This window comes from Miscanthus floridulus, chromosome 8 (assembly GCF_019320115.1).
Source record: "Miscanthus floridulus cultivar M001 chromosome 8, ASM1932011v1, whole genome shotgun sequence".
Classification (NCBI taxonomy): Eukaryota; Viridiplantae; Streptophyta; class Magnoliopsida; order Poales; family Poaceae; genus Miscanthus; species Miscanthus floridulus.
In genome coordinates, this window is record NC_089587.1 from 224,215,021 (window position 1) to 224,240,240 (window position 25,220).

Here is a 25,220-nt window from a genome sequence, read left to right on the forward strand (position 1 = left end):
GGGCACCCGGCCGGCGGCCGTGCGGCATCGCGCGCGCTCGCCGTATAGATTGGACTAGATACGTAGTGTAGATATAGTAGATATCCACAGGCAGGTAGAGGCAGCCATGCGTGCATTGCATGCTGTTACTGTTGGTGGTAGCGACCATCGCTAGCTGCTAGCTGTTGCACTTGCAGTGTTGCTTCTGGGAGCAAGATACATACCGAAGCATTGCCACTGCTACTGCTACTGGGACGGACGCAACGTCACCCAAGGACGTGATCTGATCGGTGCAGTGCCGGCCGGCCTCATTGGACTGGACCGATCCCAGTCGCAGACAGAGAGAGCATGTCCCTGTGCCCTGCTTTTACCCTTGTCCCCCTCTGTATTCAATGCGGTTTTGCTTTTAAGGAACTCCTAGACTGAGTATCCAGTATCGAGTGAGGAGGACAACGACGGCAGCTGCCACTGCCAGCCGGGGAAGTGGCCGACGCCGACGAGCGCGGGCTCTCTCCCGTCCCGTCCCGCCGGACGCACGCGCGCATGCTTCCCGCCGAGCCTAGCCGGACCCAACCGAGGCGTTGTCGTGTCCGGTTCCGGTCCGGGGTCCAGTTCCGCGCGCCGCGCCGCGCCTCGTCCCACTCCCACCAGGCGGCGACAGGGACACGCGCCCGCGGTGATCACTAGTCGCCATGGTCACCACCGTCCACTTGGGCACGCACTTGGCCATGCCTCGTCTACCAAGGGGCAGGGCTGCAATAGTATAACCCGCGCCCATCACAGCTCACAGCCAAGAGTCGGGAGCTGCTAGCAGCAGCAGCATCTGGATTCTGCTGGCCTGCAATGAGCATCACGCTAGATTGATTGCCGGAGCCGGACAGCCGAACAGCCGGGCAGGGTACGTATGATACGAACAAGGCGCGGTTCACGGGCCGGAGTTGTGTTGCGGGCAACGTCGCGGTCCAGATGCCGCCAACGCTGCCTGTCTATCCCACGCTCGCTCGCTCACGGAATGCGCTGCTGTCCGGCGCGGCGCGCAACGCAGCCAGCGGCCTGGGGCCTGGGGCCTGGGGCGCGTCATGTCAGCGTGCAACAACGGCTGCGCGCTCCGCGCGGCCGGCGAGCCGTGCTGTCCTTGTTCGTTGCGCTCGCGCGGTAATGTGGCATTGTGGCCTGCCGCCAGGGCGCCGTGGCCAGCGGCAGGGGGCGGCAGCTGAGGGCTCGGTCTCAGAGTCAGAGAGGGATCGTATCGCGGCCGGCCTGGACGGGATATGGTATGTATTGGCAGGGTGCCAGGGACACCGGACAGTGAAGGCGGTTGCGATCGATCGGGGTCACAGGAACAACAACGGTGGTTCAGCTACCTTCTTGCAATAATTTTGACAGCAACTCAGCTCGCAATCGCATCGCATCGATCAACAGCAGGGCCGGGGAGGATCGTGTCGGACGGAGGCGAGAAGAGACGACGCCGTCCGTGGTCCAGGGACAGCTACTTGTGCCAGTCAGAATCACTGTTCTGACAGCAACTCGCAGTTTATAACTTAACAGATCGGGGATTCTACAGATTCTTGTAAGTTGCAACCTCTACTAACAACTCACCATTGCATATGCTAGCGACGACCTACAGAGCGGACAGGTAAAAATCTCCCGTGACGACTCCAGCATTCTACTGTCCTAACCTATCCAGTAACCAAAAACCATGCAATGTTGTATGTTCCCAGCCCGCTGGTAGCTAGAATCTACCTAGAGAGTAGAAACGAAACGACGGGGGAAAGAACAAGCCATAACTAATGCTGCCTGCAGTGCCCTGCACACACTCCATCTCCATCTCCATCTCTGGAAGCATGCAGTTTGGTGCTCATTTCACTTCCAGATCAGGAAGCACCAGCACGATTGTCCACTTCCTGACCTGACCAATGACCACGGGTGAGGTGGGGCGCTACGCTACAGTGGCACGCAGGAACAAATAGAGCTGTCCGTTTCTCCGGGATATATAGCTTAAGCTAGCGCAAAATAATACTGTTGCAGGCCGAAGACAACTAAAAGGTGTAGTGCAGTGCAGGTGAGATGCGCTAGGTAGCGTTGTGCACTGTGGATGATGTGGAGAAAGAGACCACGCCACCATGGGAGGAATGTGTCTGAAACGACGCTTCCCCCACTGTTTTCTGAAAGTTGCTCAAGCTTTTCAGGCTCAATTCAGTGGGTGGCATTTCTTGTTGCGCACCCCACTTTCAGAGGTGCTGAGGTGCAAATGTGACGCGAGTGTATCTGTTATCCCGCTGTGCTTGCAATCGCAAGCAATTCAATTGGCGAAGAAAGATAAGATCGAGCAGAAGATTCTCTTCCATATCTAATGCTTGCTTGCTTCGTTCGGTCGTGGCCGGAGCCGGACCAATGCAAGAAGCCCCAAGATGACGACCGAACTGATGGCAAGTTCTGTCGACCAGAAGAATAAGGCCCATTCCCGGGAGCACCCTCCTGAAACACATAAGCATACAAACGACTGGACTTAGCGCGCGCTCTCTTTCCATATAAGCGCAAGCACATGACTAGTAGCAGCAAAAAAGATTCCTGCTGGCTTTGGGTCTCAGAGTTTCACTGATTGAGCGAGGCGGGTAGTAGCATTGCAGTGGTCAGAATTCAGATATCCACCATTGTGGGTTTGCAGCTGCAGGAAACTAACAAAAGATAGGTTAACACGTAATCAAAGACATGTTTGTCATGAGCGGGTGAATTAATTGTCATCGCGACGAGAATGGAGCAACCGGATGTCCGGGTTGCCGGAGAGATAGTGGATACCTTGCCAAGGCCGACAACGAACTGAACTGCCGATGCCAAATGCGTCGATCTGTCAAGGCGATTAAGCGCCGGCCTGCTGCCACACCTCCGGGCCCACCTGCTGCCTGAATTGGACGTCAGATCGGGTGGCCGGCGGCGGCCGAGGGATCGGAGAGAGGCGCGGAGCTCCTTCCGGCGCTGGTTAGGAGCCCGGCCGCGAGCGGAACCGACAGCCGCTGGGCCCAAGAGCCCCATGGTTGCGCCGGCGCGTGGAAGAGTCTGATGGCCACTCCGACTCATCCGCTCGGCCCATTCTCCGGCCTCCAAAGGAAGTTAGCCCATCATTCCAAGATGTGAAGGGCTTGTTTGGAGGTAAGCTTGTGCCGCAGTTGTCATACGGTGAACGGGGAAGGCGGAAGAAAAAATTGTAAAATTTGCCTCCTTATATTATTGCCAGAGTATATAAGTTCCCTTCTTGAACTCTAAAACTAGACAAATTGTTTCCCTTAACTCTGAAAGTTATTTAGATTAGAGTTAAATGCAAGAGAGGTCCCTGAACCAACTGATGGCAAGTTTTCGCCAACCATTTTACAAGTTTAGGGATGCACGATGCACATCTTAATAAATTTAGGGATCTAAAAATATATCTTTAGAGTTCATAAACCTAACTGGAACCTCTTGACAAGTTCAAGAGCCGCTGATGCATTTAACTCCATGAGACCATGAGTTATCTCCTTGCCCCACTTAGAGTAGGTTTTCAAAACGGGTTCATCATTAAAAGTTATAGGAAATATCTAATCAAGTTTTTCAACCGCTACAAATATTTCTGAGATTCTAAAACTTTCAAGAAAAAAACAAAGAGATAAATCGGGATTTGAGAAAACAAAACAAAATATTTAGAGCTAACAATGCCCACATGTTTAAAAAAAAACTTTCTACAGTAAAAACACAATATCAACCTGCATGAATGCATATTTTTGTAGTAATTTTTTTTTAACATGGTTAAAACATTTTTTCAAATTTTTTTTCTTGGAGTTTTCAGGATATTTTTCTTATTTTCTATTGCTCAATCTAATTCATAAATCTTCTAGGTATATTTTTATGAGTTCTAAATATTTTATTTGCGTTTATCATGTTTTAATATGTCTCTTGGATTTTTCTCATGATTTTATAAGTTTAGTGATTTTTATGTGGTTTAAAAATCTTACTAGGTGTAACTAGATTTTTTTGAATTAAAAAATAATAAAACCACCTTGAAAGCCACATCTAACTTGGGGGTAGAGAGGGAATCTTAATAATTTTGTTAGTTGAGGAAGACAATTTGTCCTGTTTTGGAGTTCAAGGAGAAAACCTAAACTTCGATTGAAGGACAAAAAAATGACTTCTTCATATTAGAAGAACAACATATACTTTCCCAAATATTCTCCACCCTAAAAGGAAATAATGCTCACAATAAATTATTTTATTGATTTCTTTTGACACCGGTTCAAGGCAATGATCTCATGAAGGCAATGTGAGAGTGAGAGATAAACTTCATGTAGCATCTCTTATGGTTGTTTTTGGAATACTTACATACACGCTAGCACATTTATCTACTCCCTTCGTCCTGGAATGATAGCTAATTGACTACAGGAAAAGTCGTAAAAAAAGATATTGATCAGTAATTTCTCTTATATAATATAAAATATTAAAATATCAATATCATCTTGGAGCCACTTTGAATATAAATATGTAGATGTAAGTTTTATGTCCTAAATTTGCATATAGTTTGACTAATTATTGGTAAAAAAAATTGTAAAATTTGACTTTTCCTCATGTCAAATATGCCTATCATTTCTAAACAGAGTCTTTAGCTTTACAAACTCATATACTCTTTAGAATGACAAGTAGACCCTAAGATTGACAAGGTTGCTATACACACTTCACAACATATACTTCATATACTCTACATTTTGTCATTTTATCTTCATCCTAACTAAAAAAATAATGCCGCCTATTCTTGGAATAATTGCATTAAAAAAGCAACAATTTTAAATCTTAGACTGACGTGTAAGTCTAAAACATAACTTAGATGGTCAGATTCTACTGTGAATGTAACTAGCCTCAGTTCACATCTCTTACTAGGCCCATTGGAATGTGAGATTTTTCTTTTCCATGAAAATTCTACAGGATCCATTCCTGCTTACCATAGAGGGTCTGGACAATGTCTCGTGACGCCCTAGCTACGAATCATCACCTGCGAGCGCGCGGGCGCCCAATCGGAGCGCCGCTCGCGCCATCGATTCGGCAGGGGCACCGTCCGGCGCCCAGATCCGGCGGCGAAAGCGGCGCCCAGGCGCAGCGATTGGGGAGCGAGGAGAACCCGCGAGTACAGGCACGGAACGCAGCGGCGACGGAAGAGAGGACAACGCGGGGCGTTAAAAAGGGGACTGGGGAGAGGAAGCGGAAATGGAAGGATCGCGAGCGGGCGGCGGCGGTGGCGGCAAGCGGGGGACAGACGGAAGGGGGGGTGAGGGCCTCGGCACCGGCGCGAGCGGCCCGGCACCCGCCGCTTTCCTCGCCTCCCTCGGCCTCCGAGCCCCCGCTGCCCGGTGCCCCGCCCTCTGCTCTCTTCTCGTCGCGGCGTTGTTTATTCGCTCGCACGCGCGGCTGCCCAGCGCTACGGCGGTCGCTCTTGGGGTGGGGGAGGGCGTGCCGGAGCCGAGGCGGGCGTAAATAGTGGGGGGTTGGCGGTGGCAGCAGCGGTGGTGGGAAAGCGTAGCGGAAAGGCCAGTTTTCCTCGCCACTTGCGCCGCGCCGTGCCGTGCCCTGGGGGTTTTGGTCTGTTTCGCGCTGCCTGCCTCGGGCCCTCCGGCCAGGGCCAGCGGTGGATCTTGCCGTGCCGGCGGATTTTCCATCGGTTTATACGCGTGTGCTTGTTTGAAGTCGAGTTGAGAGATGAGGGATGCCAGTTTCATCCTGGCTTCTTTAAGACGAGGAGTCCCAACTAGCATTTGGTACAGTGTATGTATAAACTGTGGTCTTTTTCATGGAAAGAATTGCTTTCTATAATCAAGTGTTTATAGATACACTTGTCGTGCCACTCTACGCTGCACGACTCCTAAAGAGCAATAATCCGTGCATGGAAATGACCAGTCGAAAACCATCATATAATAAATAAATAAATAAATAAAAAGAGAAAACACAAAAAGGCCCAAATCTCTCCGATCTCCAGACAGCCAAGCCCAAATTCAAATTTGAAGATGCCCCCCTCCCTCCGCGTACAGTATACCAGTCGAACCCCAGCGGGCAACGGCGCGCGGCCACGCTCCGCCGCGCCACGCCACACGCTCCCACCGGCCAGCGTTTCCTCCGCCTCAGGCGGTCAGGCCTCAGCAGCCGTCGCGATCGTCCTCGGCCTCCATCGGCGCCCCTGCCGGCCGCGCCGCCTCCGAGTCCGAGGCGGCGGCGCCTCCCGACGACGACTTGGACCTGCCCCCCGACGCCGCCCGGGGCTTCCTCCGCCGCTGCTTCGGCGCCGCCGCAGCGTCCCCCTCGGCGCCCTCCGCCGTGTCCGCCGCCTTCGCAGCCCGCCGGTCGCGCCGCGACCCCTCGGCCGCGCAGTCCCGCCGCTTCGCCGGCTCGTTGCCACCCGACCCCTTGTTTCCCCTCGTCCGCCGCGGCCGCTCCGCCTTGCCGCCAGCGTCTCCTCCTCCTCCTCCTCCTCCGGTCTGCTCCTCTATGCATCCTCCCGATCCCCCGGGCTGCGAGGGCTCAGGATCGCCGCCTCTCGCCGTCCCCGGCGAAGCCTTGAATTCGTTCATCTGCAGCACACGCGCAACCGGAGCCGTTAGTTGGAGATCGGACGTGCGTGGTGCACCGGAATGGCGTGATCGCGGGTGGAATCGAAGCGGTTACCCAGCTGGGCGCGGTGACGGAGGCGTTGTCCCAGCCGATGTGCGCGACGTGCTTCACGTCCGTCGGCTTCCCGATCTGCATCTCCGGCTCCTTCGCATCTGCGACACCCGCACAGCAGACAAGGTAAACATCTTAATTACAACATCCACATTCTGGTTCTATTCCTACATTTCCATTGCATTGATTTGAACTGTGCTATGAAACACATTCCATTTGGGTGGCATTGGAAATTACATTTTGGAAGAAAAACATTGTAGTATACTAGGTTGGTGACTGTGCTTACCGAAAATCTGCGAGATGTATCGGAGACCCTTGAGAAGGCCCTTCATCTTAGCAGGTTCCACAGGCGGCTGCCCGCCCGCGGTGCCCTGAGAGGAATCCACCACTTACGTATTTGCGTCCTCCGACTCTTGAACTTGCCTTTCACAGGTAGGTCACAATGTTGAGAGAAGGAAAGGAACATATACCAAATCATAAGAATGCACCAACAGTTCTCTGTCTAGTTTGTTTGAACTAGAACGACCAAGGTCCTGTGCCATTCTAGAAAATTTGTTTGTAAAAACATGATGCGATTTGTCAAACAACATGAGGGGAAAGGAATCCTAGAAATGGCCAGTTGTTAGCCTGAATATTGAGTTTATATATAAATTATAATAGAACCATGCAGATCAATGATGCCATGCATGAAGTCATTGCGAACAATGCTGAGAAATTTTATCCATCCACCACGCAACAATGAACGCTCATTATGAGAACCCGCTAAATGATTTATCAGAACAATTATCAGACCCATCGAATGAAGCTCACATACCTAAGGAAGCAACATTCAAGGAGCTACATAATCCGGTCGACGGGATTTCATCGTCCTGGTGCCATCTTCATCGTGGTTGTAGAAATTCTCTTGGCCTCCTATTCCTGCATGATCTGTCACAAATTAGCAGAATTGCAGTCCCCTCCAGAGGTCCACGAGAGGCAGGCCTAGATTTCCCACCTTCTTAGTTGGAGAAATGGAAGGGATGAAAGTTGTTGCGTCCAATCTATTTATAGTGCACTATTTTTGGTGAATGTTCCCTTGTTTGCAGTTCATCACGAGGCAGTCCAGTTTGAGAGGTCATGCGTGGCTCTGTTCAACTTGTCCGCAACGCAAATGACGGGAATGGATGTTGGGTAGTACTGCTTAAGAATCAGGAGTCATCACCTTAGGTGGAAAGTCACTAGGCTCTCAATCACAACCTCCCGTATTACCATTTCCCATATATAGCATGTTAGTTACGAGTTACGACTGATAAAGCCAACAAATTGCTAAATTACTTGTGACTTTTGATTCTGGTCAGTCCCATAAGACATGGTGTGATTTGAGATTCAATGCACCAAGATGATCTTAACTTGCTGCACACAGAGGGCCTGCCCCCCTGTTTTAGGAAAATGGGTAGATCATCCATTATATTGCACAGTTTCATATTTACATAGGAAATACGATATTTGCAGGACTAGAGGGTTCTTCATATTTTCCATTTTTCTCGTTTGATTTTAGACCACAAAGGCCTCGCTCCGATTCCATTTACTTGTAATTTCACTTTGGTTTCTACTTTACTTGTCCAAACCATCGAAAGCTACAGAATTGGGAGAAATTTTGGCTAAATACAATGAAATAGTAGGTCTTTTCAAGACCCACAATGCACCCGTATGCAGTCATACAGTAACATTCATCTTCAAAGTACCACATATTGTTCAAAAAAGGTGAACTAACTTGTTGCAGTATGAGAACTGACGACAAGCAGAAAAGAATCATGATGACTTTATTATGGTATAAACATTTTGCCTCGCATCTTTACAAGATCAACATTTTTTTCTTCCATCTTTTTTCCCTTTTTGAATGAAATCATCAACCTTTCTTTTTTTGTTGTGTAAATGCAATGCTACAAGTGTGTCAAAGAATTACACAATACACAAACAAAGAATGAAAAAAGTTCTGTGGTACGACTTCTCCAATAAAAAAAAATAGCCCATCCAAAAAAAAGCTGTACATGTCCTTATGATGCTTTTACCTGCAATCAGGAAGCTTGTGGTCATTTTGAACTTCTCATTGTGTTATACTGTGGCGTGACTATATGTTGTTTAAGAATTTTATGAATAAAAAAGGACTCACCGTGTTAAGGTACTTCTCATGAATCTGCAATGCTCCTCTGCATGCCTTTTTTGCATCCAGACTACCAGTGATTTTGTTTAAAATCTGTTTGCAGGGCGACATATACACAACATAAATTTCTTTCATCATCATCATATAGAGAGAGAGAGGGAGACAGACAGACAGAGAGGACCTTGACAACATCGTCTAGACCTTTTGCCTCACCCAGTAACTTCTTGTTTCTAGCCTCTATAACACTAGCAACAACAAAGACAGATAGAGGGATCTGGTCATCTTTCTTAGCTGCTTGCAATGTTTTTCCGCTCAAACTTTCCACACTGTCCTAGAACACTTTCATCCTTTGTGTTTGCGCTGGATGTGCCAGTGCCACTCTCCAACATCGAAAAGAGATTTGGATTGTACTCCATAGACCACATGAGCTGCAACATTTTGAAGTTGTACAGTAGTGTTTCATGCATAAACCAATACATATTTCTAGCATTACTGGGTCTATACTTAGAAGTATAACAAAAGTAATGATTTGATATTAGTGGTACCCAGATTGAATTGTTAAGAATATGCATTACTTATGAAATTTATTATAATTATTTTGTCCAGACAACTTACCTCCCAAAGGTACATCGTATCAACAAACGAGAATTCCCTACGGAAAAGAACCATCAGCATTCGGAAGGCAAATAAGTATTCCCCTCCATCAAGATTTTCTGCATAGACAATATTTTATCAGAGCATACATACATGCTCCCTTACTGTAAAATGTAGATACTGTTTTCTTTGAGCCGTTGAGTAAACATGTAGCTCCAGTGATTGTACCTAAATGTTCATGCAGCTTTGGATCAACAGATTTCATTATGGTTGACAAGGTAGTCAGTTGAGCTCGAACTCCAATGGAAGTAGAAGTACTTTTGAAATTTCCTCGCTGCATAGTTAGAAGGTAGAAGCTCAGGCTTTTACGTACTCCAGAATTGTATATGCGTTGCGTGGCCTAGAAGACCATAGTTTTTTCTGTTAATATCTGGAGTACATCAAATAGCTACCTAACATGGATTCAACCCTGGTGTTCTGTTGTTATTTTTATTAAATACATGTCTCTTGACAGTTTTTTGGCAAAGAAATCCTGATGACCAATTCACGCAGCTTAACATTAAGCAAAGCCAAACTAGGGGCATATGCTACACAGTAGCCATGCTAATTTATGCACGTGTGCGCAGGGAAGGGGGGGGGGGGGGGGGGGGGGGGGGGGCGCAGAAGGACAAGCACGCTGATTAATGTAACGTACAATAACCATCTTGACTTATTGTGTTATATGTGCAGTTCTGTAGTATCTAACTTCTCGATCTTATAATGTCATTACATCACATATACCAAAAAAAAATCAACTGAAAGTTTACTATACAGTATGTTAGCAGAATGCAATCAAGGATATGTACATTCATGTTCAATGAATAAAAGGTTAAGTATGCAAGGGTACTTACCACCCTGCGCATTAGACGCTCAAAGCACCAAAAAGCATCAGCTTCATGTTCCAGAATGATTGATATTGGTGAACAAAGATCACTCATTCCTGCATAGGAGGATTAAGCAAGTTCAAACAACACACATTAAGCAAAGTATAACATGATAAAGCATTGTATAACTAAACTAGGTTAACAGAAAAATATCTATTTCAACAACGTAACTCACCCTGACAATAACCTATGTCTTTATCAATCCATGAATACACTGCAAGAATGTCCCACAACCTTGCCAAATTCTCTTGTCTCTCATAATAAACAAGTACACGATCAGTACGGTTAACATCAAGACCTACAATTGAATAGTGGAAAATTAGATAAATAAAAATTATAGACACCAGTCATCGGCCTAATTATCCCAGGCCTATTGGAGGGGACGTTTGGGCAGCCCAAGTGCAGACTAGCTACCTCCTTGTCCCACGCGCAGGCCGAATTACATATCATTACTGAATAGGCAGGTTTACGGGGTAGTGCTCTCTGTCTCTTGCCTCCCCCTTGACGAAAGGCTCTGGGAAGCCCATGATAGATAGGAGATGCTGAAAAAAGAGCAACAGTGTTTACCAATCTGGTGTAGAGTAAGCTTCCAATCAATAACTTCTTTTGGGAGTGGTGCGCCATTGTTTTGCTGTTCAGAACCTGCTGCCCCTCCATCGGAGTTAGGATTTTCGATAGGTTGACCATCTTCTGTTATTACAGGCATAGTGATTACCCTTCCACTACCGACTGTTGTGTCCATCTCTCGGCACTTTGATTTCAGTTGCTCGTACTCTAACCTATCAAAATAAGAAAATCAGTATATTCCTCATCTTTGGATATGATGTGTAAATAGACTTCAATAGTACGTGAGCCACATAAAACAGTGCTGAACTTCTTGAAGAACAAAACAGTGTGCCATGATGCAATTGGTTATATAAAATGATGTGCTGCAATTAAAACTGACATATTTTAGACGTGAAGAAGAACAAGCATGTTTAAACCAAAAAGGAAAATGCAACAGCAGAAAAACCTTCGCCGCTGTCGCAATTGGTTGCGCTGTTCAGTAGTGCTTTTAGGGTCATAGCAGCCCAGCAAAAATTCCCAAACTTCTCCTTTGATTGTTGGGTGGACTCCCTGTTTGCACATCCAAAAATAAAGACAATACCATGGCAGAATGAATCTAAGGAATCACATGACATAGTAACGATTCTCGGCATAAAAAAAGAACACATATTAGCAGTGAAGGCCATAATAGGGACACACCATATTGAAAAATCATCATTGAGAAGAACAAGAAGAAATGTACAGAGGACTATATTAGAACACATGGAGTAACCTCTTGGAAAGGTCATAGGATATAGGTAAGCCTGTTTTGTGGGTCAATTCTATTTCTTCTTAATTGAAAGGCTGAGCTCCTGCCATTGCGTTCAGAAAAAAAAAGTTAAGCCTGTTTTATAAGGAGAGTGCAGCCATGTAGGCGAACTTGCTACGTTAAGCAAAACCAGAAGGAGAAATTAACGAACAAGAAATTGAGCACAAGGAGAACATGTTAGCAATGAGACTGAGGAAAGGTACCAGAGGTTGGAATGCATATAGTTGCCTGTTGGAGAGGTCATAAGGTATAGGTAAGTTAGTTCCATAAAAGAGTGTGTAGCCATGTAGGTGTCCTTGGTTAAAGCATTAAATAGCTATGACTAGGTTTTGCCCATCAAACCTTGTGTTGACTTATGGAACAGGTTGAGCAAGTCAAAACATAAAAGAACATCCAATAGGGATTCCTAATCTTCATTTCGCGTGAAAAAATTCTCGATGGTTTTTAACACAAAATGCATGTAAACTTTCTGAGTATGAGACATATATCACTGAAAGAAGCACAAAGGTCATGAATGAATCTGGATAAAGCATGGCTTACCCCATGTTGCACTCTTTTGATCATTCCAGCTATGTCCAGAACACCTTCCTCATTGTGGAGAAGCTTCCTCTCCTTGGACTGAGGGTCAGGCCAGGCTGCCAGTAGGGATGAAACAAAAGGGCGCTTCATGAATAACTAGTCAATTAATGCAGCTAGCGATCAGTGTACATCAGTACATGGCATCAACTGATCTCAGTCATCAGCATTCCTGGCAATTCGATTTGACAGGTAAAGCAGAAAATTTCATTAAAAGGTATCATTTTTCAACATTCCATATTCATATGTAACCACTAGATTGACCTTAGGTTTCTGAATTACCCTACTAGTTAAACTTATTTGCTCACATAAGCGCCTTCAATCTGACTGAAACAGTCGCGCATTATACCTCACTAGATTGATTCATCATTTCAGTCTGGCTATCTATCAGTTCCACTTCATTCAGTAAGACTACCACCAGTCTAAAATTAGATCTTATTAAGTACCAATTAGATCTCGCCCACTAAACATGGGAGCTGGAGAGCAGCTGATAATAATTAATAATAATAACAGGAAAGAAAAAAGGATGGGAAAGAAATACCCGGGGCTTGAAGCGCGTCTTGGGGGCGTCGTCGCGGCAGTCGGGGCGGATGGGGTAGACGGTGTCCGGATCGATCTGCATCTCCGGATCATTGTAGCAGCAGGCCAGGAGCCTCATCTTGACTGCCCCCAAATGCAAACGCAACCACTGGAAGAAGATGCGAGGATCAAGTGAAGTTCCTCGCGCTCGGGTGGGAGACAGATCGCTTCGCGGCCAAGAACGGGGCCGATTCAGGAAAGGTTAACCGTCTCCTCGTCCTCCTCTGCCTCTTCACGTTTCGTGTTCTGAGAGCCTAGGGAGAGAGAGAGAGAGAGGGCGGAAGCTACAACGGCTAAATTTGGGCAGGGAGGGGGATGTGAGAGAAAGAGAGAGACGAGGGGAAGGGAGAGAGACGGGAGATACAGAGAAGAGAATCACAGACGGCTGCTGACCAGTTTTACAACCAGGTTGACAGAATGTGCGTGACTGCCTGCCGATCCATTAGAGATTTTTGTTAAGTCTGCTTATCTGCCCAATTTGGTCAGATCGTCAGAAGGAAATCGTTATTTCGTTTATGTCAACCACTTGTAGATCCTGGAATATTTGTTCCCCCATTTCTATTTTTTCCCCTGATCCGATCATCCGATCGCTAAGAGACGTGCGCATGACCAGGTAAGCTACGTGGCTTCAATTCCGCCAACTGCAACATGTTCCATAGCAAGTAATGTCAACACAGAGGAAGAACACATACACACGTTACTGACCGGCCGGACCTCTGTATACTGAGCCAATGTCATTGCAAGCATCAGGGCGGGCTAATCAGCCCAATATATAGGATACTGAAACAGAAGCAGAAACAGAATACAGTATGGTGTATCTATGATGATCACCGCACGATTTTTTTTATCGATAATCAGCACAGAAAGCTACCGCTGCCAACCCTAGAGAAAATGGTTAACTGCCGTCGTCCAGCTGGCAATTGATAGGCCGCCGACTCCTCTTCTGGCAGAAATTCCAACATGTACCCACCTCCGATTTCCAAATGAAAGCTGCATTCCAGCAGGCATCACAGCGAACAATTCGGATACGTGTGTAGACTGGGTTTGGACTATGCACTCGAAATGTTGGAAGCCAGTAACTCGCATGTCATTATATCGTTCGTACATGCAGAGCGGCCAGATCCGGATACCGGCACGATGTTGTAGAAAGGAACTTTGTCAGTTCTCGTGGAACTGTTGTCTTCCGCAAGCTCGGCAAATGCCTCGGAAAATGCTCCTGATATTGCATCTGCCGCCACCGAGAGATCAACCGAATAGTAGAACCTCAGCATCTGCATGTTTTATAACACACAAATGCTGGTTAGGATACATGAATGCAGAGCTACCATTTAAAATAGAAAAAAAAAAAGAGCAGAGCTACCAAGTAAAGATGCGACAAACTTACCGTTATACTGTCCCAGGAAAATTTGTTATCCGCCAGGATCTTCACGGTCTGGAAAGCACAGAATCTAGCCATAGTTTTCAAATTCTCTCTGTGGTATAGCTGTCCAGCTGTAGAACAGATCTTTGATGCGATATCATCTGTGAGCGACACCACAGCAGAACAAATTCTCCCACCAATTGTGTGGACCTGGCAACATGAATCACGCAACTCAGAGTATAGTGCACTCAAATCAGTCCAAGCTTTGCTCAGTGTTGGCAGTGGAACTCCAGTCTCCATCTCTATGGTAGCAACCCCATCATCATTGGAGGGGACATACAATATAGGCTTTATCTCCACACGTGCTCTTAAAAAGGGAAAAAACATTTGGACAAAGTTCAGAAAACCATTTTATTGCACATTTCAAATATATCAGTACAAAGAATATTGCTTTCTTGATCGGATATAAAAGGGAAGATGTACATACCCTTTTGGAAGATCTGGTGCAAATACATATAGAACAGTTGGAGATGATACAGCTTTCGAGCGATCCAAATGAGTAATATAAGAACTATTCAATGTCTGTTCAACTTCTTCCTTCTCGCTGGATGTCAACAGTGCAGAGCAGTACACCAGAAAGTGAATGGCCGAGGAATATATAGAGCAGCTAAAGGCATTAGCCACAGCTTCACTATTTTTTAGTGCTGATTCTAGTTCAGCTCTTGGACCACCAGGACAGAGCTTCATCATAGGAGGGTCAAGCCCCAGCTGACCAGCCATATAGAGAATCTCTTCATAAAGAGTTGCCTAAAAGGAAAGAGATCAAAACATTATGACCTAAAATTAATATCTTACCCCCAAAAAAACTAAAAAAAGACAAGCAACACGTTATATTGTGAAACCACCATTCCCAAGAAAATGGGCTGATATTTCACATATCAACGCGTGCATCTTGTACCTGGCTATAAGGTCCAATGCAACTAGGAGCCCAGCAAGAGATGCTTTGCACATGTAGAACTCTCTTTACCACCTCATTTGAAACTAGAACTTCCACATATGCTTTGCCCAACCCACCCTGAACTAGTGGCAATTCAATTGTACTGCGCGAAGGAACACCCAGGTAGCATTTCTTTTCCGTAATAAAGCTGACATAAACTTCATTGGCCAATCCAAATTCCTTCATGCTTGAAATGTAGAGGTGAACATATAAAACATTCACCCAACCTAACCCTTCTTCCTTGAGCTGATTTTCAATTCTGCTCAAAACTGCTACAAGGTCTGCCTTCAGGCCTATTGATGCAATAGATTATTAAATGAATGTTCCACAAAGAAAGAAACAATAGATGTAATGAGGTGTTCCTGTCACTGTGTCACGTGGTGCAAAGAACAATGCCAATCGAATAACATAGGATGACAGTATGCACCTTCCGAAGCTCTGGATGGATCCTGAATCCAACTGCCAATTGAACGTAAATTCTTCCCTGTCTTTGAGATACATAGGTCTATATTGGTACAAGCATCAACAGCTGGACTTGGGGACTGTTTTTCTTCCACATCAGCGTGAGTGATAACTTCATCAACCTCATATAGACAACTAGAACTCTCTTGAGTAACAGAACCATCCTCAATTCTATCAGATGAATCTGGCTTGTGCTCAAGATGAAACGCTCGTGGATGAAGAATTCCAACAGAAGCAATGGAGTCAGCAGAGTGGAGTATCACTTCAGAGTCATCGAGAATAATTCTTGCATTCTGTAAGTACACACATGTTAAGGCACAAGAAATTTGACATGGATGGTTGACAAAAGCCGATAAATATGTTCAGCACGTAGACAGTAAGAACTAATAACAAGTCGCCATGTGATGCAATTGTTAGAGTCTATTACACAGCATTCTAGAACAAGTGGCATCAGGTTTTCAGTTAGCTCCTCAAAGGCTCAGACTTACACGAAATAGAGGGCAGTCAAGAGTTAGTGTTTCATATTCTCCACCTTCACCACACACATTGATTCCATAACTCCTAATAGGGCATAAGAAAACAAACAGAGATATTAAAAGCTGAGTATAGATAAAATAAATTATCCAGTATTTATTTAGAAAATCATTTGTGAGAAACAAACATGAAGATAAGGGTAAAATTACAATCTATGTTATCTCATATCTTGAGACTACTTGGTTATTGATCAGAGATCACTAGAAGATGCTAGTACCTTAGCTCAACTAATACATAAGTTGGATGACTTCTGATAAAGGGACAAGAAACAACTATTTTAACATGAATCCTCCTAAGTGGGGGATAGACTGATACACATATGGTAGGCGCAGGGTGGTGAGAAACATACTCATTCATTTGGAGCAGATGACACTTAAGTTCAGCCAGTTCTTTACCTAAGTGAGAAGAAGGTTTCAGCCCCAGTGCAGCAACCTACAAAGCTCAAGAAATCAGGCGCTCATTGTACTGCAACAAATGCTAAATCTTGTAAACATATGAATACAATATGTACCTTCACAATTATTGCCACGATGCCCCTTCTTATCTGTGTAAGCAGTAAACAGCATAGCAAGACTTACAATGTGAGCAGACATTCTTTCTGTGCTAGTTCAGGTGATCAGGTAAAAACAATAAACAAGATTTTTCGAAGTACCATTTCCTCTAGGAGCAAAGTCTGATCCTGCTTCCATAGATAGGCCAGCGAGACCAGGCCCAGCCTCGAGCAAACACTCTCAACCCGGAGCCTCTGGTAATCGGATGCGATAGCACCTGACGACACTGCGCTGATGGATGGAATTTGCCGTTTAACCTCGCTCAACAGAGCAAACATATCTTCTACCTCATCACCCGCCGTGACACTATACTTGAGATCCTGATCCCTATACCAAAACAAAAACAAAAACAAAAACAAAAACAGAATTTGAATTTGAATCAATGGAACCGGATCATTTGTAGAGCATCCCAGTCATAGGCCCGCACAGATAGCTTGCCTTGTGGATCCACGAATGCGCCTCCGGAAAAGAGGCAGTCCCATGCATCTCGCGTAGCTCACCACAATCTGGTGCCCAACCTGAAGCCTCCCCGACCCCGGCCACAAGAAGCAGGAGCATCAGCAAGCGTCATTCAGATACCAGCAACTACTAATGGCCGAATTACAGAGCGAGCGCCAGGTGCCATACAGTTTGGTACATGTAGCTGTCGAGTTCATCGACGGCGTCGTCGAGGGGGATAAGATTAGCCAAAGCGACAACCTGCAAGCAACAGCAGAGTTCAACACGGTGCCAGCCGTGGGCGAGGGGCGGACGTTGTGCGGGGTGAACGGGTGGAGCCTTGCCTTGTGGCCGTAGTCGATGCATCGCATCATGGCGAAGCAGCTGTCCTTGCCGCCGCTCACCAGCGCCACAACCTCCATCGCCTCCGGCTGCGGCTGACCTCTCTCGCCCTCTCTCGCTCTAGGGTTAAGCTTAACCTAGAGTCCGTTCGCGTTCCCCGGTCGCCGGCTTCGGAGATGGACTCGGGCCACCCTGTTCCTCAACTCTGTGCGGCTGCTCAGGCACGGGGAACGGGAAAGGGCCAAAGGGGCGGCGGCGCGGCGCAGACCCGGAGTCACGCACGCTGGCGCGGAGTCGGGAGGCGGAGGGGCGTGAGGCTCAGCCGCTCAGCCAGCTCAGGCCTCAGGCAACACCCAGGTGCTGGGCTAGGGTTGGCCTATTGGGCCATGAATGAGAAGTGGTAAAAAAATTCTGGGCCAAAATCCCCAGGACTACCCTTTGAGCTGGCCACGGTCTCGTCAGTCAGTATATAACATTTTCGCTCTCGCATGCTCAACCTGCACCATGGTTGACTTTGTAGTGAGTATATACAGTATAGCAGCCTGCAACGGTGCTATGATTTTCATTATCTTGCAATAGCAGGATTTTGATTCTGCTTCACATGATATATCATGCAATACTGTACAGCTTTACATACAATTTCTGTCCCAGCCACTGACATGCCATGTCACTGTAGCAGTGCATGAAAACAAGGAGGCATCGATTTACACAGGAAGTCCCCTTCTTTATCAACTTCTGTTGAATAAGCAAATTCAGAGTTCAACATAGAAATGCGCGAGCACTGGTCTCGGGAGGAAAAAGTCGCCAAGTCCAGGAGAGGGGTGAAGAAACATAAATATGTGAATCTTGACCACCCCTAAATTTAATCATCACAAAGGCTAGGACTTGGCCCTAACGCAACAACAACTGCAACACGCACACATTTAACAACGAATTATTGCTATCTATGAAGCAATGGTACAACAGACCGGAGCACTATGAAATTATGGGATGCCCCAGGGGAACTGTTGACGAATAGGTGATATCCTGTCATTTACAGAGTCGCAAACAAGCATTGTTCCCTTCCGCTTTCAGATGCCCGCTTCCTTCCTTCCCACTATTTCCTTTTACCACCACCGAGGGACAGAAGCTCCAGGCTGCGGTGGAGTGGCTCGTCACGGGAGCCTCTCGCAACTGCCGCCCGTGAGAGGGAGGTAGCCCTTGACTCGCCTGGTGATGGGTTAACTCTCTGGGAGCTAGATGGGCGACTGCCACTGTTGCTAGAGAACAATCTGCTTGTCCGGTTATACTGCTCACTTGGTTCCACAGATGAGGCTGGCCTGCTGCTTGATGCAACAGCTCTGCGGGATGCACTGCCTGTGCGTGAGGATGTGCGTGGTCTCTCCACAGTCCTTTCCCCAGACCGGTCAGTGCTATGCATCTGGAGAAATGGGTGATGCATGATTAAAGTTCATGAGATATACGAGGACTGCATGAACAAAGACACAACAGCACTAAATGTTCATAGATCATACAAGAGGCGAAGGGAAGTTTAACTTACAATTTCCTTTAATGACATAGATACGGTCTCACGTGGTCGTTGTGCATAACTGTCACTCTGATTCACAGAACCACTAGGATTCCTTCTACCAGACGCTTCTCCTGCACAAAAATCATGCTCAAGCATGTGTCCGGTTTGTATCATAGATTTGTTACACATTCTTTCAAGAGCAGCAAATACCTGGGGTCTTCTCAATCTTATCCATTGAGGGTCCAGCAGCTCCACTAGTTCTTTCCCCTGCCTAAACAATGACAAACAGATGGAATAAGTCCAACAAACTACAAAACGTACATCAAACAGAAACACAAGACGATTGCATACCCTCATCCGCGGGTTGGAGCCTATCTGAGGATACTTCAAAATGGTCCAGTCAAACACATAGTCAAACTGGTATCCTGCATTAGTGACAATTAGAAATACAAATAACAGGATGTCGTAGTAGTAAATACCAAAAGAACAAGCATGTGCACTAAAATTATACCTTCCCGAATAAAGAGATCACGGAAGAGTCTCTTCAGGTAAGAATAATCAGGCTTGTCTTCAAACCGCAATGAACGACAGTAGTGGAAATAGGAGATAAACTCTGATGGATACGATTTGCAGAGTACCTAACCCATAATAAACAATTTATGAATGTCTGCCTACTGCAGTTCATACAAAAAAATGAATTAGCAAGAGTGAATTTATGAGCCACCTCCACGGGAGTAAGCATCTTTTTCTCACTGATTTTGTCATATTTCTGCTTCTTGGTTCCTGCTTTCAGCCCCTGCCATGGTAGGCTGTTCAAAGACAAAAACACCAATGAAATGTTAAATCCATTCACAGAAACATGTGTGGAACCAACCGAACCATTACAACGAATGGGTGAAAAGATTGTTGACCAACTAACCTGCCCCTAAGGAAGTACATAAGAACATAACCAAGAGACTCTAAATCATCTCTCCTGCTTTGCTCTGCACCCAAGTAAACTCTGAGGTTATGCAAAATGTAACTCAACTAATTAGCCAGATGAAACCAGAAACTCACCAACGCCAAGGTGGGTATTGACACTTGCATATCGTGCAGTTCCAGTGAGGTTCTTGTTCTCTCTGCATATTGAAATGAGCATCCCATCATCATAAAACTACAAGAACAGTGTCTTGGTATAGTATCATTGTGCATGACTGCACATAACTTCATACGTTTTTTTTAAGAAAATTAGACATGTGGCATTTACTAAGCGTATTTAGCAACCCAGATGAGTAATGCTGACCAACCGGTACGGGATGTGCTTATGAGTTTGAAGGTCCCTATATTTCTTTGCGAGTCCATAGTCTATTATATATACCTGCCACAAAAGCCAGTAAGTTCAAAAATAATTAGACCAAGAGATCTCAATTCCAGAGAAGAAATGTTTTCTGGAATATAACATAACAGCAGCTATATAGCTAAGGAAACCATACAGCATTAGCCAAAGATAAAAAAATAAGTTGTAGGTAGCAGACTGTAAAATACAAGCACGCTAAGGAAATCATCATCGAATGTAACCAACACATCATATAACACACTAACCCCCACCCAGCCAAATCACTAGTGCAGGAATTTGGGGCTTCTCAAGTGCAGCGCAAGCAAAGCAAGAGGCAGAATGCATGTAAAGACATTTGGTTCAAATATAATGAGTTGGACAGCAAGAATTAAGCACATATATAGGATCAGACATTCAGACCTGATTGGCTTTCCTACCAAGCCCCATAAGGAAATTATCAGGTTTTATATCACGGTGAAGAAACCCCTTTTGATGCATGTACTCAACCCGATTAATCTGAAAGATAAACAAGGAATGTGTTAACACTAGCAATTCACAGAGTTAAGACAAAGAGGACAGCCCTATGCACAACGAACTGAGATTAAAGTTAAAGTTAAGAAATAAAATGGAACAGTTTGAAAAATCTGGGATTAAGTGTTCACCATTTGGTCAGCAAGCATGAGCACAGTCTTCAGAGAGAACTTCCTACTGCAATAGTTGAACAAGTCCTCAAGGCTAGGGCCAAGAAGATCAATCACCATCACATTATACTCCCCCTCAACACCGAACCACTTCAGGTGTGGAATGCCAGCTGTAACGAAACAAAAAGGGGGGGGGCGAAAAGGTCAGCCCAACTCGCGCATCATACTAGCAACTAACTAACCACAAAGTACCGTCCCATAACTAAAACTGGATGGGTGGATAGGCTCTATGGCATTAACTTACTTCCTCCTTGGAGAAGCATGTATAGCTTCGACTCATAATGAAGCTGCGGGTGCTTTGTCTTGACATTTTCCTGTGCAATAAAAGCAGCAACACCAATGACAATCGGTTCCACCAACCCAAACATCTAACAGTGTTGACAAACAGTACTGAAATGGACCATCATCATTTCATTTCGCTAGATTTTTGCATCTCAGTGATCTTATCACGAAATAGACCGACATGGCAAATTCTATGGTATGGTAACAAATAAATAGCAATCGGAGAGAATCCAATACCAGCTTGACGGCGACCTCCTCTCCAGTCTGCACATTCACAGCTGCGAACAACAGCAAACAAAGTGAGCGTCTTTCCTCCCAACAAGATACGGGGTCGGGATCTTCTCAATCCGCGGAGAGGGGACAGACAGCCAGGGAACTCACCGAGGAAGAGCTCCCCGAACGATCCACTCCCGATCTTCTTGCCGAGCTTGAACTTGCCCCCGACCACATGATCCATCTCGCCCCGAGGCGATTCGCGAGGCTTCGTTCCCCTCTACTCCGACGAGATCCGAGCACGCCTCGGAAGGAACGGCACCGCGCGGGGGCCGAATCGAATCGGGATTCGGGGCAGCCGGGGCTCAGCGAGGCCAGATCCAGACGGCGCACCAAGGAATCCGGGAGGCGGCTAGCTCTAATCGAACGAACGAACAAGGGGACAAGAACGAACGAACAGAAATGGAATCTAAATCGAGCAAAACCGGCGGGGGACGAAACAGCTGCGGCCCCGGATCCGGAGAAACGGTAAGGGAGAAAAAACACTCTTTTCTCCGAGCAAAATTCGTAGCCGTCTCTGCGAGGGCACGGGGGCGGGAAGCGGCGGGTGGGAGAGGGAGGGGAGGGGAGGGGAGGCGAGAAGAAGACGAGGAAGAGGGGGGAGGACCGGAGGAGACGCGGAAGGGAAAAGACGGGAAGGGGATGATGATTTGATTAGTAAATGGACAGCAGCCGGTTAAAGAAAACTGATTAACGGGGAGCAGGTTCGGACAGCTGCGCCCGCCTTCTCTTTGTCTGTCGCTCTTTTCTTTTTTCCGCCACTTTATTTTTTTAATATATAATCGCACTCACTGAGCCGAAGGGTTTTTCCGTACATCATGAAACTCTGTACTATTAGATGGGGAAAATATGTTATTTTGGATTCTATCATTAAAATATCACAATAACATGCATGTTTATACGCGAGTCTCTCGACGTAATAAAGAAATATATATCTAGAGCACAATCTTCATCTCTAAATCATGATGACGATTATCTAATCTCAATCCTTTGGAATTTAGTACACCCACAACGGCCCATTCGACTTACCCAGAAAACGGCTTGTTCGGCTTATTTTTTCAGTCGGAACAGTATTTTTCTCTCATAACAATTCAGCCAGTACAGTGTTTTTCGGCCAGTTTCAGCCAAGTTTCAGCAAGTCGAACGGGGCCAATAGCCAAAAGAAGCATAACCCTCCAAGCATCCGTTACGATAGCCACCAAAACTTGAAAACACCGTGTGATGCAATGCCACGAAAACTTTCTAAGACGTGCCTGACACGACGAAAAAATAGCAAACCGTGTCATCGTTGAAGACGATCAAGAGAAGCGCCGCTAGTACCAACACTGGTGGATCTGGAAACTCGGATACCTGCGCGGCGGCCGCCAAATCGAAATCCAGCAAAGCGGTAACACATAGATACAAATGGGGAATTCAGCCATCCTCGAGCTGCATTGAAATGCAAAAATAAAAGCAGCATGAAGACCACAAGATTGGATGCCTAGAATGGCACACACACGAGAGATCTCTAGGATAAATAAGATCATGAGCAATAGACGAAGACGATGCCAGCTATCATCCCGCGAAATAGCTTTTATTCAATATGATCTAAAACTCTAAAAACTATATTAGACTTGAATGACGAAGAGAGGTCCCACTCTTTCTTACCGTCGGCGTGTCCGCCACGTAGGAAGAGAGAGGTCACGGTTACCGTAAGGGGCAGTGGCAAGGGACCAGGAGGTCACCGTACATTTTCCTTCACCTATTTGTCTTGGGATGAGGACAAAAAATCTTCACTGCTAATAACTAAAAATACCATTTTTTGCAAATTATTTTTGTGATTTAGGTTACGCTTGATTGCCGCATAAGTTTGCCACAATTAAGCTTAGTTAATCACAAGTTTTTTAGGCAAAGACGGTAACTTTTCAGTTATTTTGTCCGCATATTCAGCTCTTTTTTTTTTGTAGCTTTGCCTAATAAGAGATGGATGTTGTTGCCACAAAAGTATATAAAAACAATTGCGAGCCGAGACTCGAGTGGTTGAGCTAACTTAAAATCTTCCAAACCAACACTAGCTAGACATAATGACAAAATGTCATAGTTTGATATTTTCATTCTCCACAAGACAACCTACCAAAAAATGCGACCCATACCGCGCCTTAATTCGGCTGCTTTTTTAAAACGTGTCGCCCACCACTCGTGTCCAATCGTCTCTCTACCTTTTCAGTCTTGGTTGAGCAAGACCTGCACCTTTTGAATGCATGTCGACGTTTTAGAATTTGATCACGAACTTTTTTTTTCCTCCCGAGGAAAAAGAAAATACGACTCTCGTAGAACGATGCAATAACCTATCCCAATACACGTACGCGAACGCACATAGCACACGAAATCTATCCAGGGACAAATAGGCTGTTTGTTTGTACGTACTCAACATGAACACATTTCCTAGAGAGGGAAAAAAAAAGTGGTACGTGCCAGTGCCATCTCATGCACGGTCTTGTGGCCTGAACCCCAGCCACAGCTAGGCAACGAGAAAAGATGACGTGGCCGTTTTCTTTTTGCAGACAAGGAAAAGGCACTGCACTGTGCAAAGCGAGACGCAGACGCCGTCTCGTGGTGGGGCCCGGCCCATCGGGCAGGTGCAGGCTACAGGGTTTGGTGGCGGCCAACACGACACGTGCCCTCTCGCGCCCCGGGATTTATCCGGAGCAGCTGTCTCATCCTGGCCGTCGGTCCGCGCAGGCGACGGATGAGATCGACCGCGCGTGCAGGCTCCCGTTGACGACGTCCTTTAGTACAGCAGAATGGTCGGCGCGGCGCGTAGCTTCCACGCAAAAACCCCTCACGCAAGTCCTCGTGCTCTTTCTTGCCATGCTTTATTTATTTTCTTTTGTTTACACGCGACATCACTGCATTTTCCTCGTGACACTTGGACCGAGGCCGAGGGCCACGGTAAATCCTAATCCAAGAGCTGCACGTGCTCGTCGATTGACAGAGTCGTCTCGTCTCGTCTCGATCTGGTCCGAGCCGACAGCCGACAGCCCACAGCCGGGGCACACCGCACACCGTCGTATCGGTCCGTTCGCGTGTCCTTAAATTTGATTTTATTCTTTTTTTTTCATTTGAAATAGTATTTTTTTTCTCATAAATTTCTCCAGAATTCTCCAGAATTCTTCCGAGCGAACGGGACCATAGTCAGTGAAGCTGATCGAGGTCGTCCTTACGAGTTGCTGTGGATATAAGAAGTCAACACGTCCCTTGAAGAGAACAGGTACTCTCCGTACAAAAAGAATGCGTGTATTTGTGGAGTCGAACCCCCAGATTATAAAAAATAGAATCAGTATTGGTCTTTAAAGAAATATATTTATATTGAAAATATATTCTACTATTACGGTATGTATTACGCATTACAAATAGTACTACGTTTTATATATTTAATCAAATTTGGGGACGGAAGTAGTATTGCATTTGGAACAACCAATTACCTTATTCACATGGTACTCTTAAAAACCATGCATTTAACTACGAGGGTAAGATTGCAGATGACATGGTACTCTTAAAAAACCAAGGGTATCGATTAACGGCTTATTTACAAATAAACGATGCATTTAACTACGAGGGTAAGATCGCAGATGTTATGTGCTGCCGTGCTGGCG

The 25,220-nt window shown here is 45.9% G+C and overlaps 3 protein-coding genes and 1 pseudogene across 3 annotated transcripts; all 4 read right to left on the reverse strand.

Moving 5' to 3' along the window:
• Nucleotides 1-6,128: 6,128 nt before the first annotated feature.
• On the reverse strand, nt 6,129-6,560 carry LOC136470714 (uncharacterized). The gene has a single exon (XM_066468461.1). It carries the CDS (start codon nt 6,558-6,560, stop codon nt 6,129-6,131), a length of 432 nt encoding a protein of 143 aa, XP_066324558.1.
• A 469-nt stretch (nt 6,561-7,029) lies between these two features.
• On the reverse strand, nt 7,030-13,170 carry LOC136478322 (rab GTPase-activating protein 22-like; annotated as a pseudogene).
• Nucleotides 13,171-13,250: 80 nt separating this feature from the next.
• Nucleotides 13,251-18,077, reverse strand: LOC136478323 (diphthine--ammonia ligase-like). Its single transcript, XM_066476730.1, has 12 exons — nt 17,507-18,077; nt 17,352-17,423; nt 17,163-17,242; nt 16,826-17,051; nt 16,685-16,717; nt 16,523-16,605; nt 16,128-16,200; nt 15,605-15,932; nt 15,139-15,470; nt 14,668-14,987; nt 14,205-14,547; nt 13,251-14,091 (listed from the first exon to the last, which is right to left on the reverse strand). The coding sequence occupies exons 1-12, from the start codon at nt 17,582-17,584 to the stop codon at nt 13,870-13,872; spliced, it is 2,190 nt and encodes a 729-aa protein (XP_066332827.1). The 5' UTR covers nt 17,585-18,077; the 3' UTR covers nt 13,251-13,869.
• A 124-nt stretch (nt 18,078-18,201) lies between these two features.
• Nucleotides 18,202-22,157, reverse strand: LOC136478324 (casein kinase 1-like protein 10). Its single transcript, XM_066476731.1, has 14 exons — nt 21,694-22,157; nt 21,550-21,590; nt 21,275-21,344; nt 20,992-21,140; nt 20,750-20,845; nt 20,301-20,371; nt 20,071-20,132; nt 19,934-19,997; nt 19,739-19,823; nt 19,526-19,652; nt 19,366-19,439; nt 19,225-19,285; nt 19,045-19,145; nt 18,202-18,924 (listed from the first exon to the last, which is right to left on the reverse strand). Exons 1-14 carry the CDS (start codon nt 21,767-21,769, stop codon nt 18,601-18,603), a joined length of 1,401 nt encoding a protein of 466 aa, XP_066332828.1. The 5' UTR covers nt 21,770-22,157; the 3' UTR covers nt 18,202-18,600.
• Nucleotides 22,158-25,220: the final 3,063 nt, after the last annotated feature.

What these genes read in the sequence shown, in the direction of transcription:
- LOC136470714 (XM_066468461.1), bottom strand. Translation starts at nt 6,560, where the DNA reads ATGAACGAATTCAAGGCTTCGCCGGGGACGGCGAGAGGCGGCGATCCT.
- LOC136478323 (XM_066476730.1), bottom strand. Translation starts at nt 17,584, where the DNA reads ATGGAGGTTGTGGCGCTGGTGAGCGGCGGCAAGGACAGCTGCTTCGCC. An exon ending in CATCTGCTCCAAATGAATGA is followed by an intron (nt 16,201 to 16,522) that starts GTATGTTTCTCA and finishes ATGCCCTATTAG; the next exon opens with GAGTTATGGAATCAATGTGT. An exon ending in GCACCAGATCTTCCAAAAGG is followed by an intron (nt 14,548 to 14,667) that starts GTATGTACATCT and finishes TCCCTTTTTAAG; the next exon opens with AGCACGTGTGGAGATAAAGC.
- LOC136478324 (XM_066476731.1), bottom strand. Translation starts at nt 21,769, where the DNA reads ATGGATCATGTGGTCGGGGGCAAGTTCAAGCTCGGCAAGAAGATCGGG. An exon ending in TCATGCTTGCTGACCAAATG is followed by an intron (nt 20,846 to 20,991) that starts GTGAACACTTAA and finishes TTTATCTTTCAG; the next exon opens with ATTAATCGGGTTGAGTACAT. An exon ending in TTGGTAGGAAAGCCAATCAG is followed by an intron (nt 20,372 to 20,749) that starts GTCTGAATGTCT and finishes CTTTTGTGGCAG; the next exon opens with GTATATATAATAGACTATGG.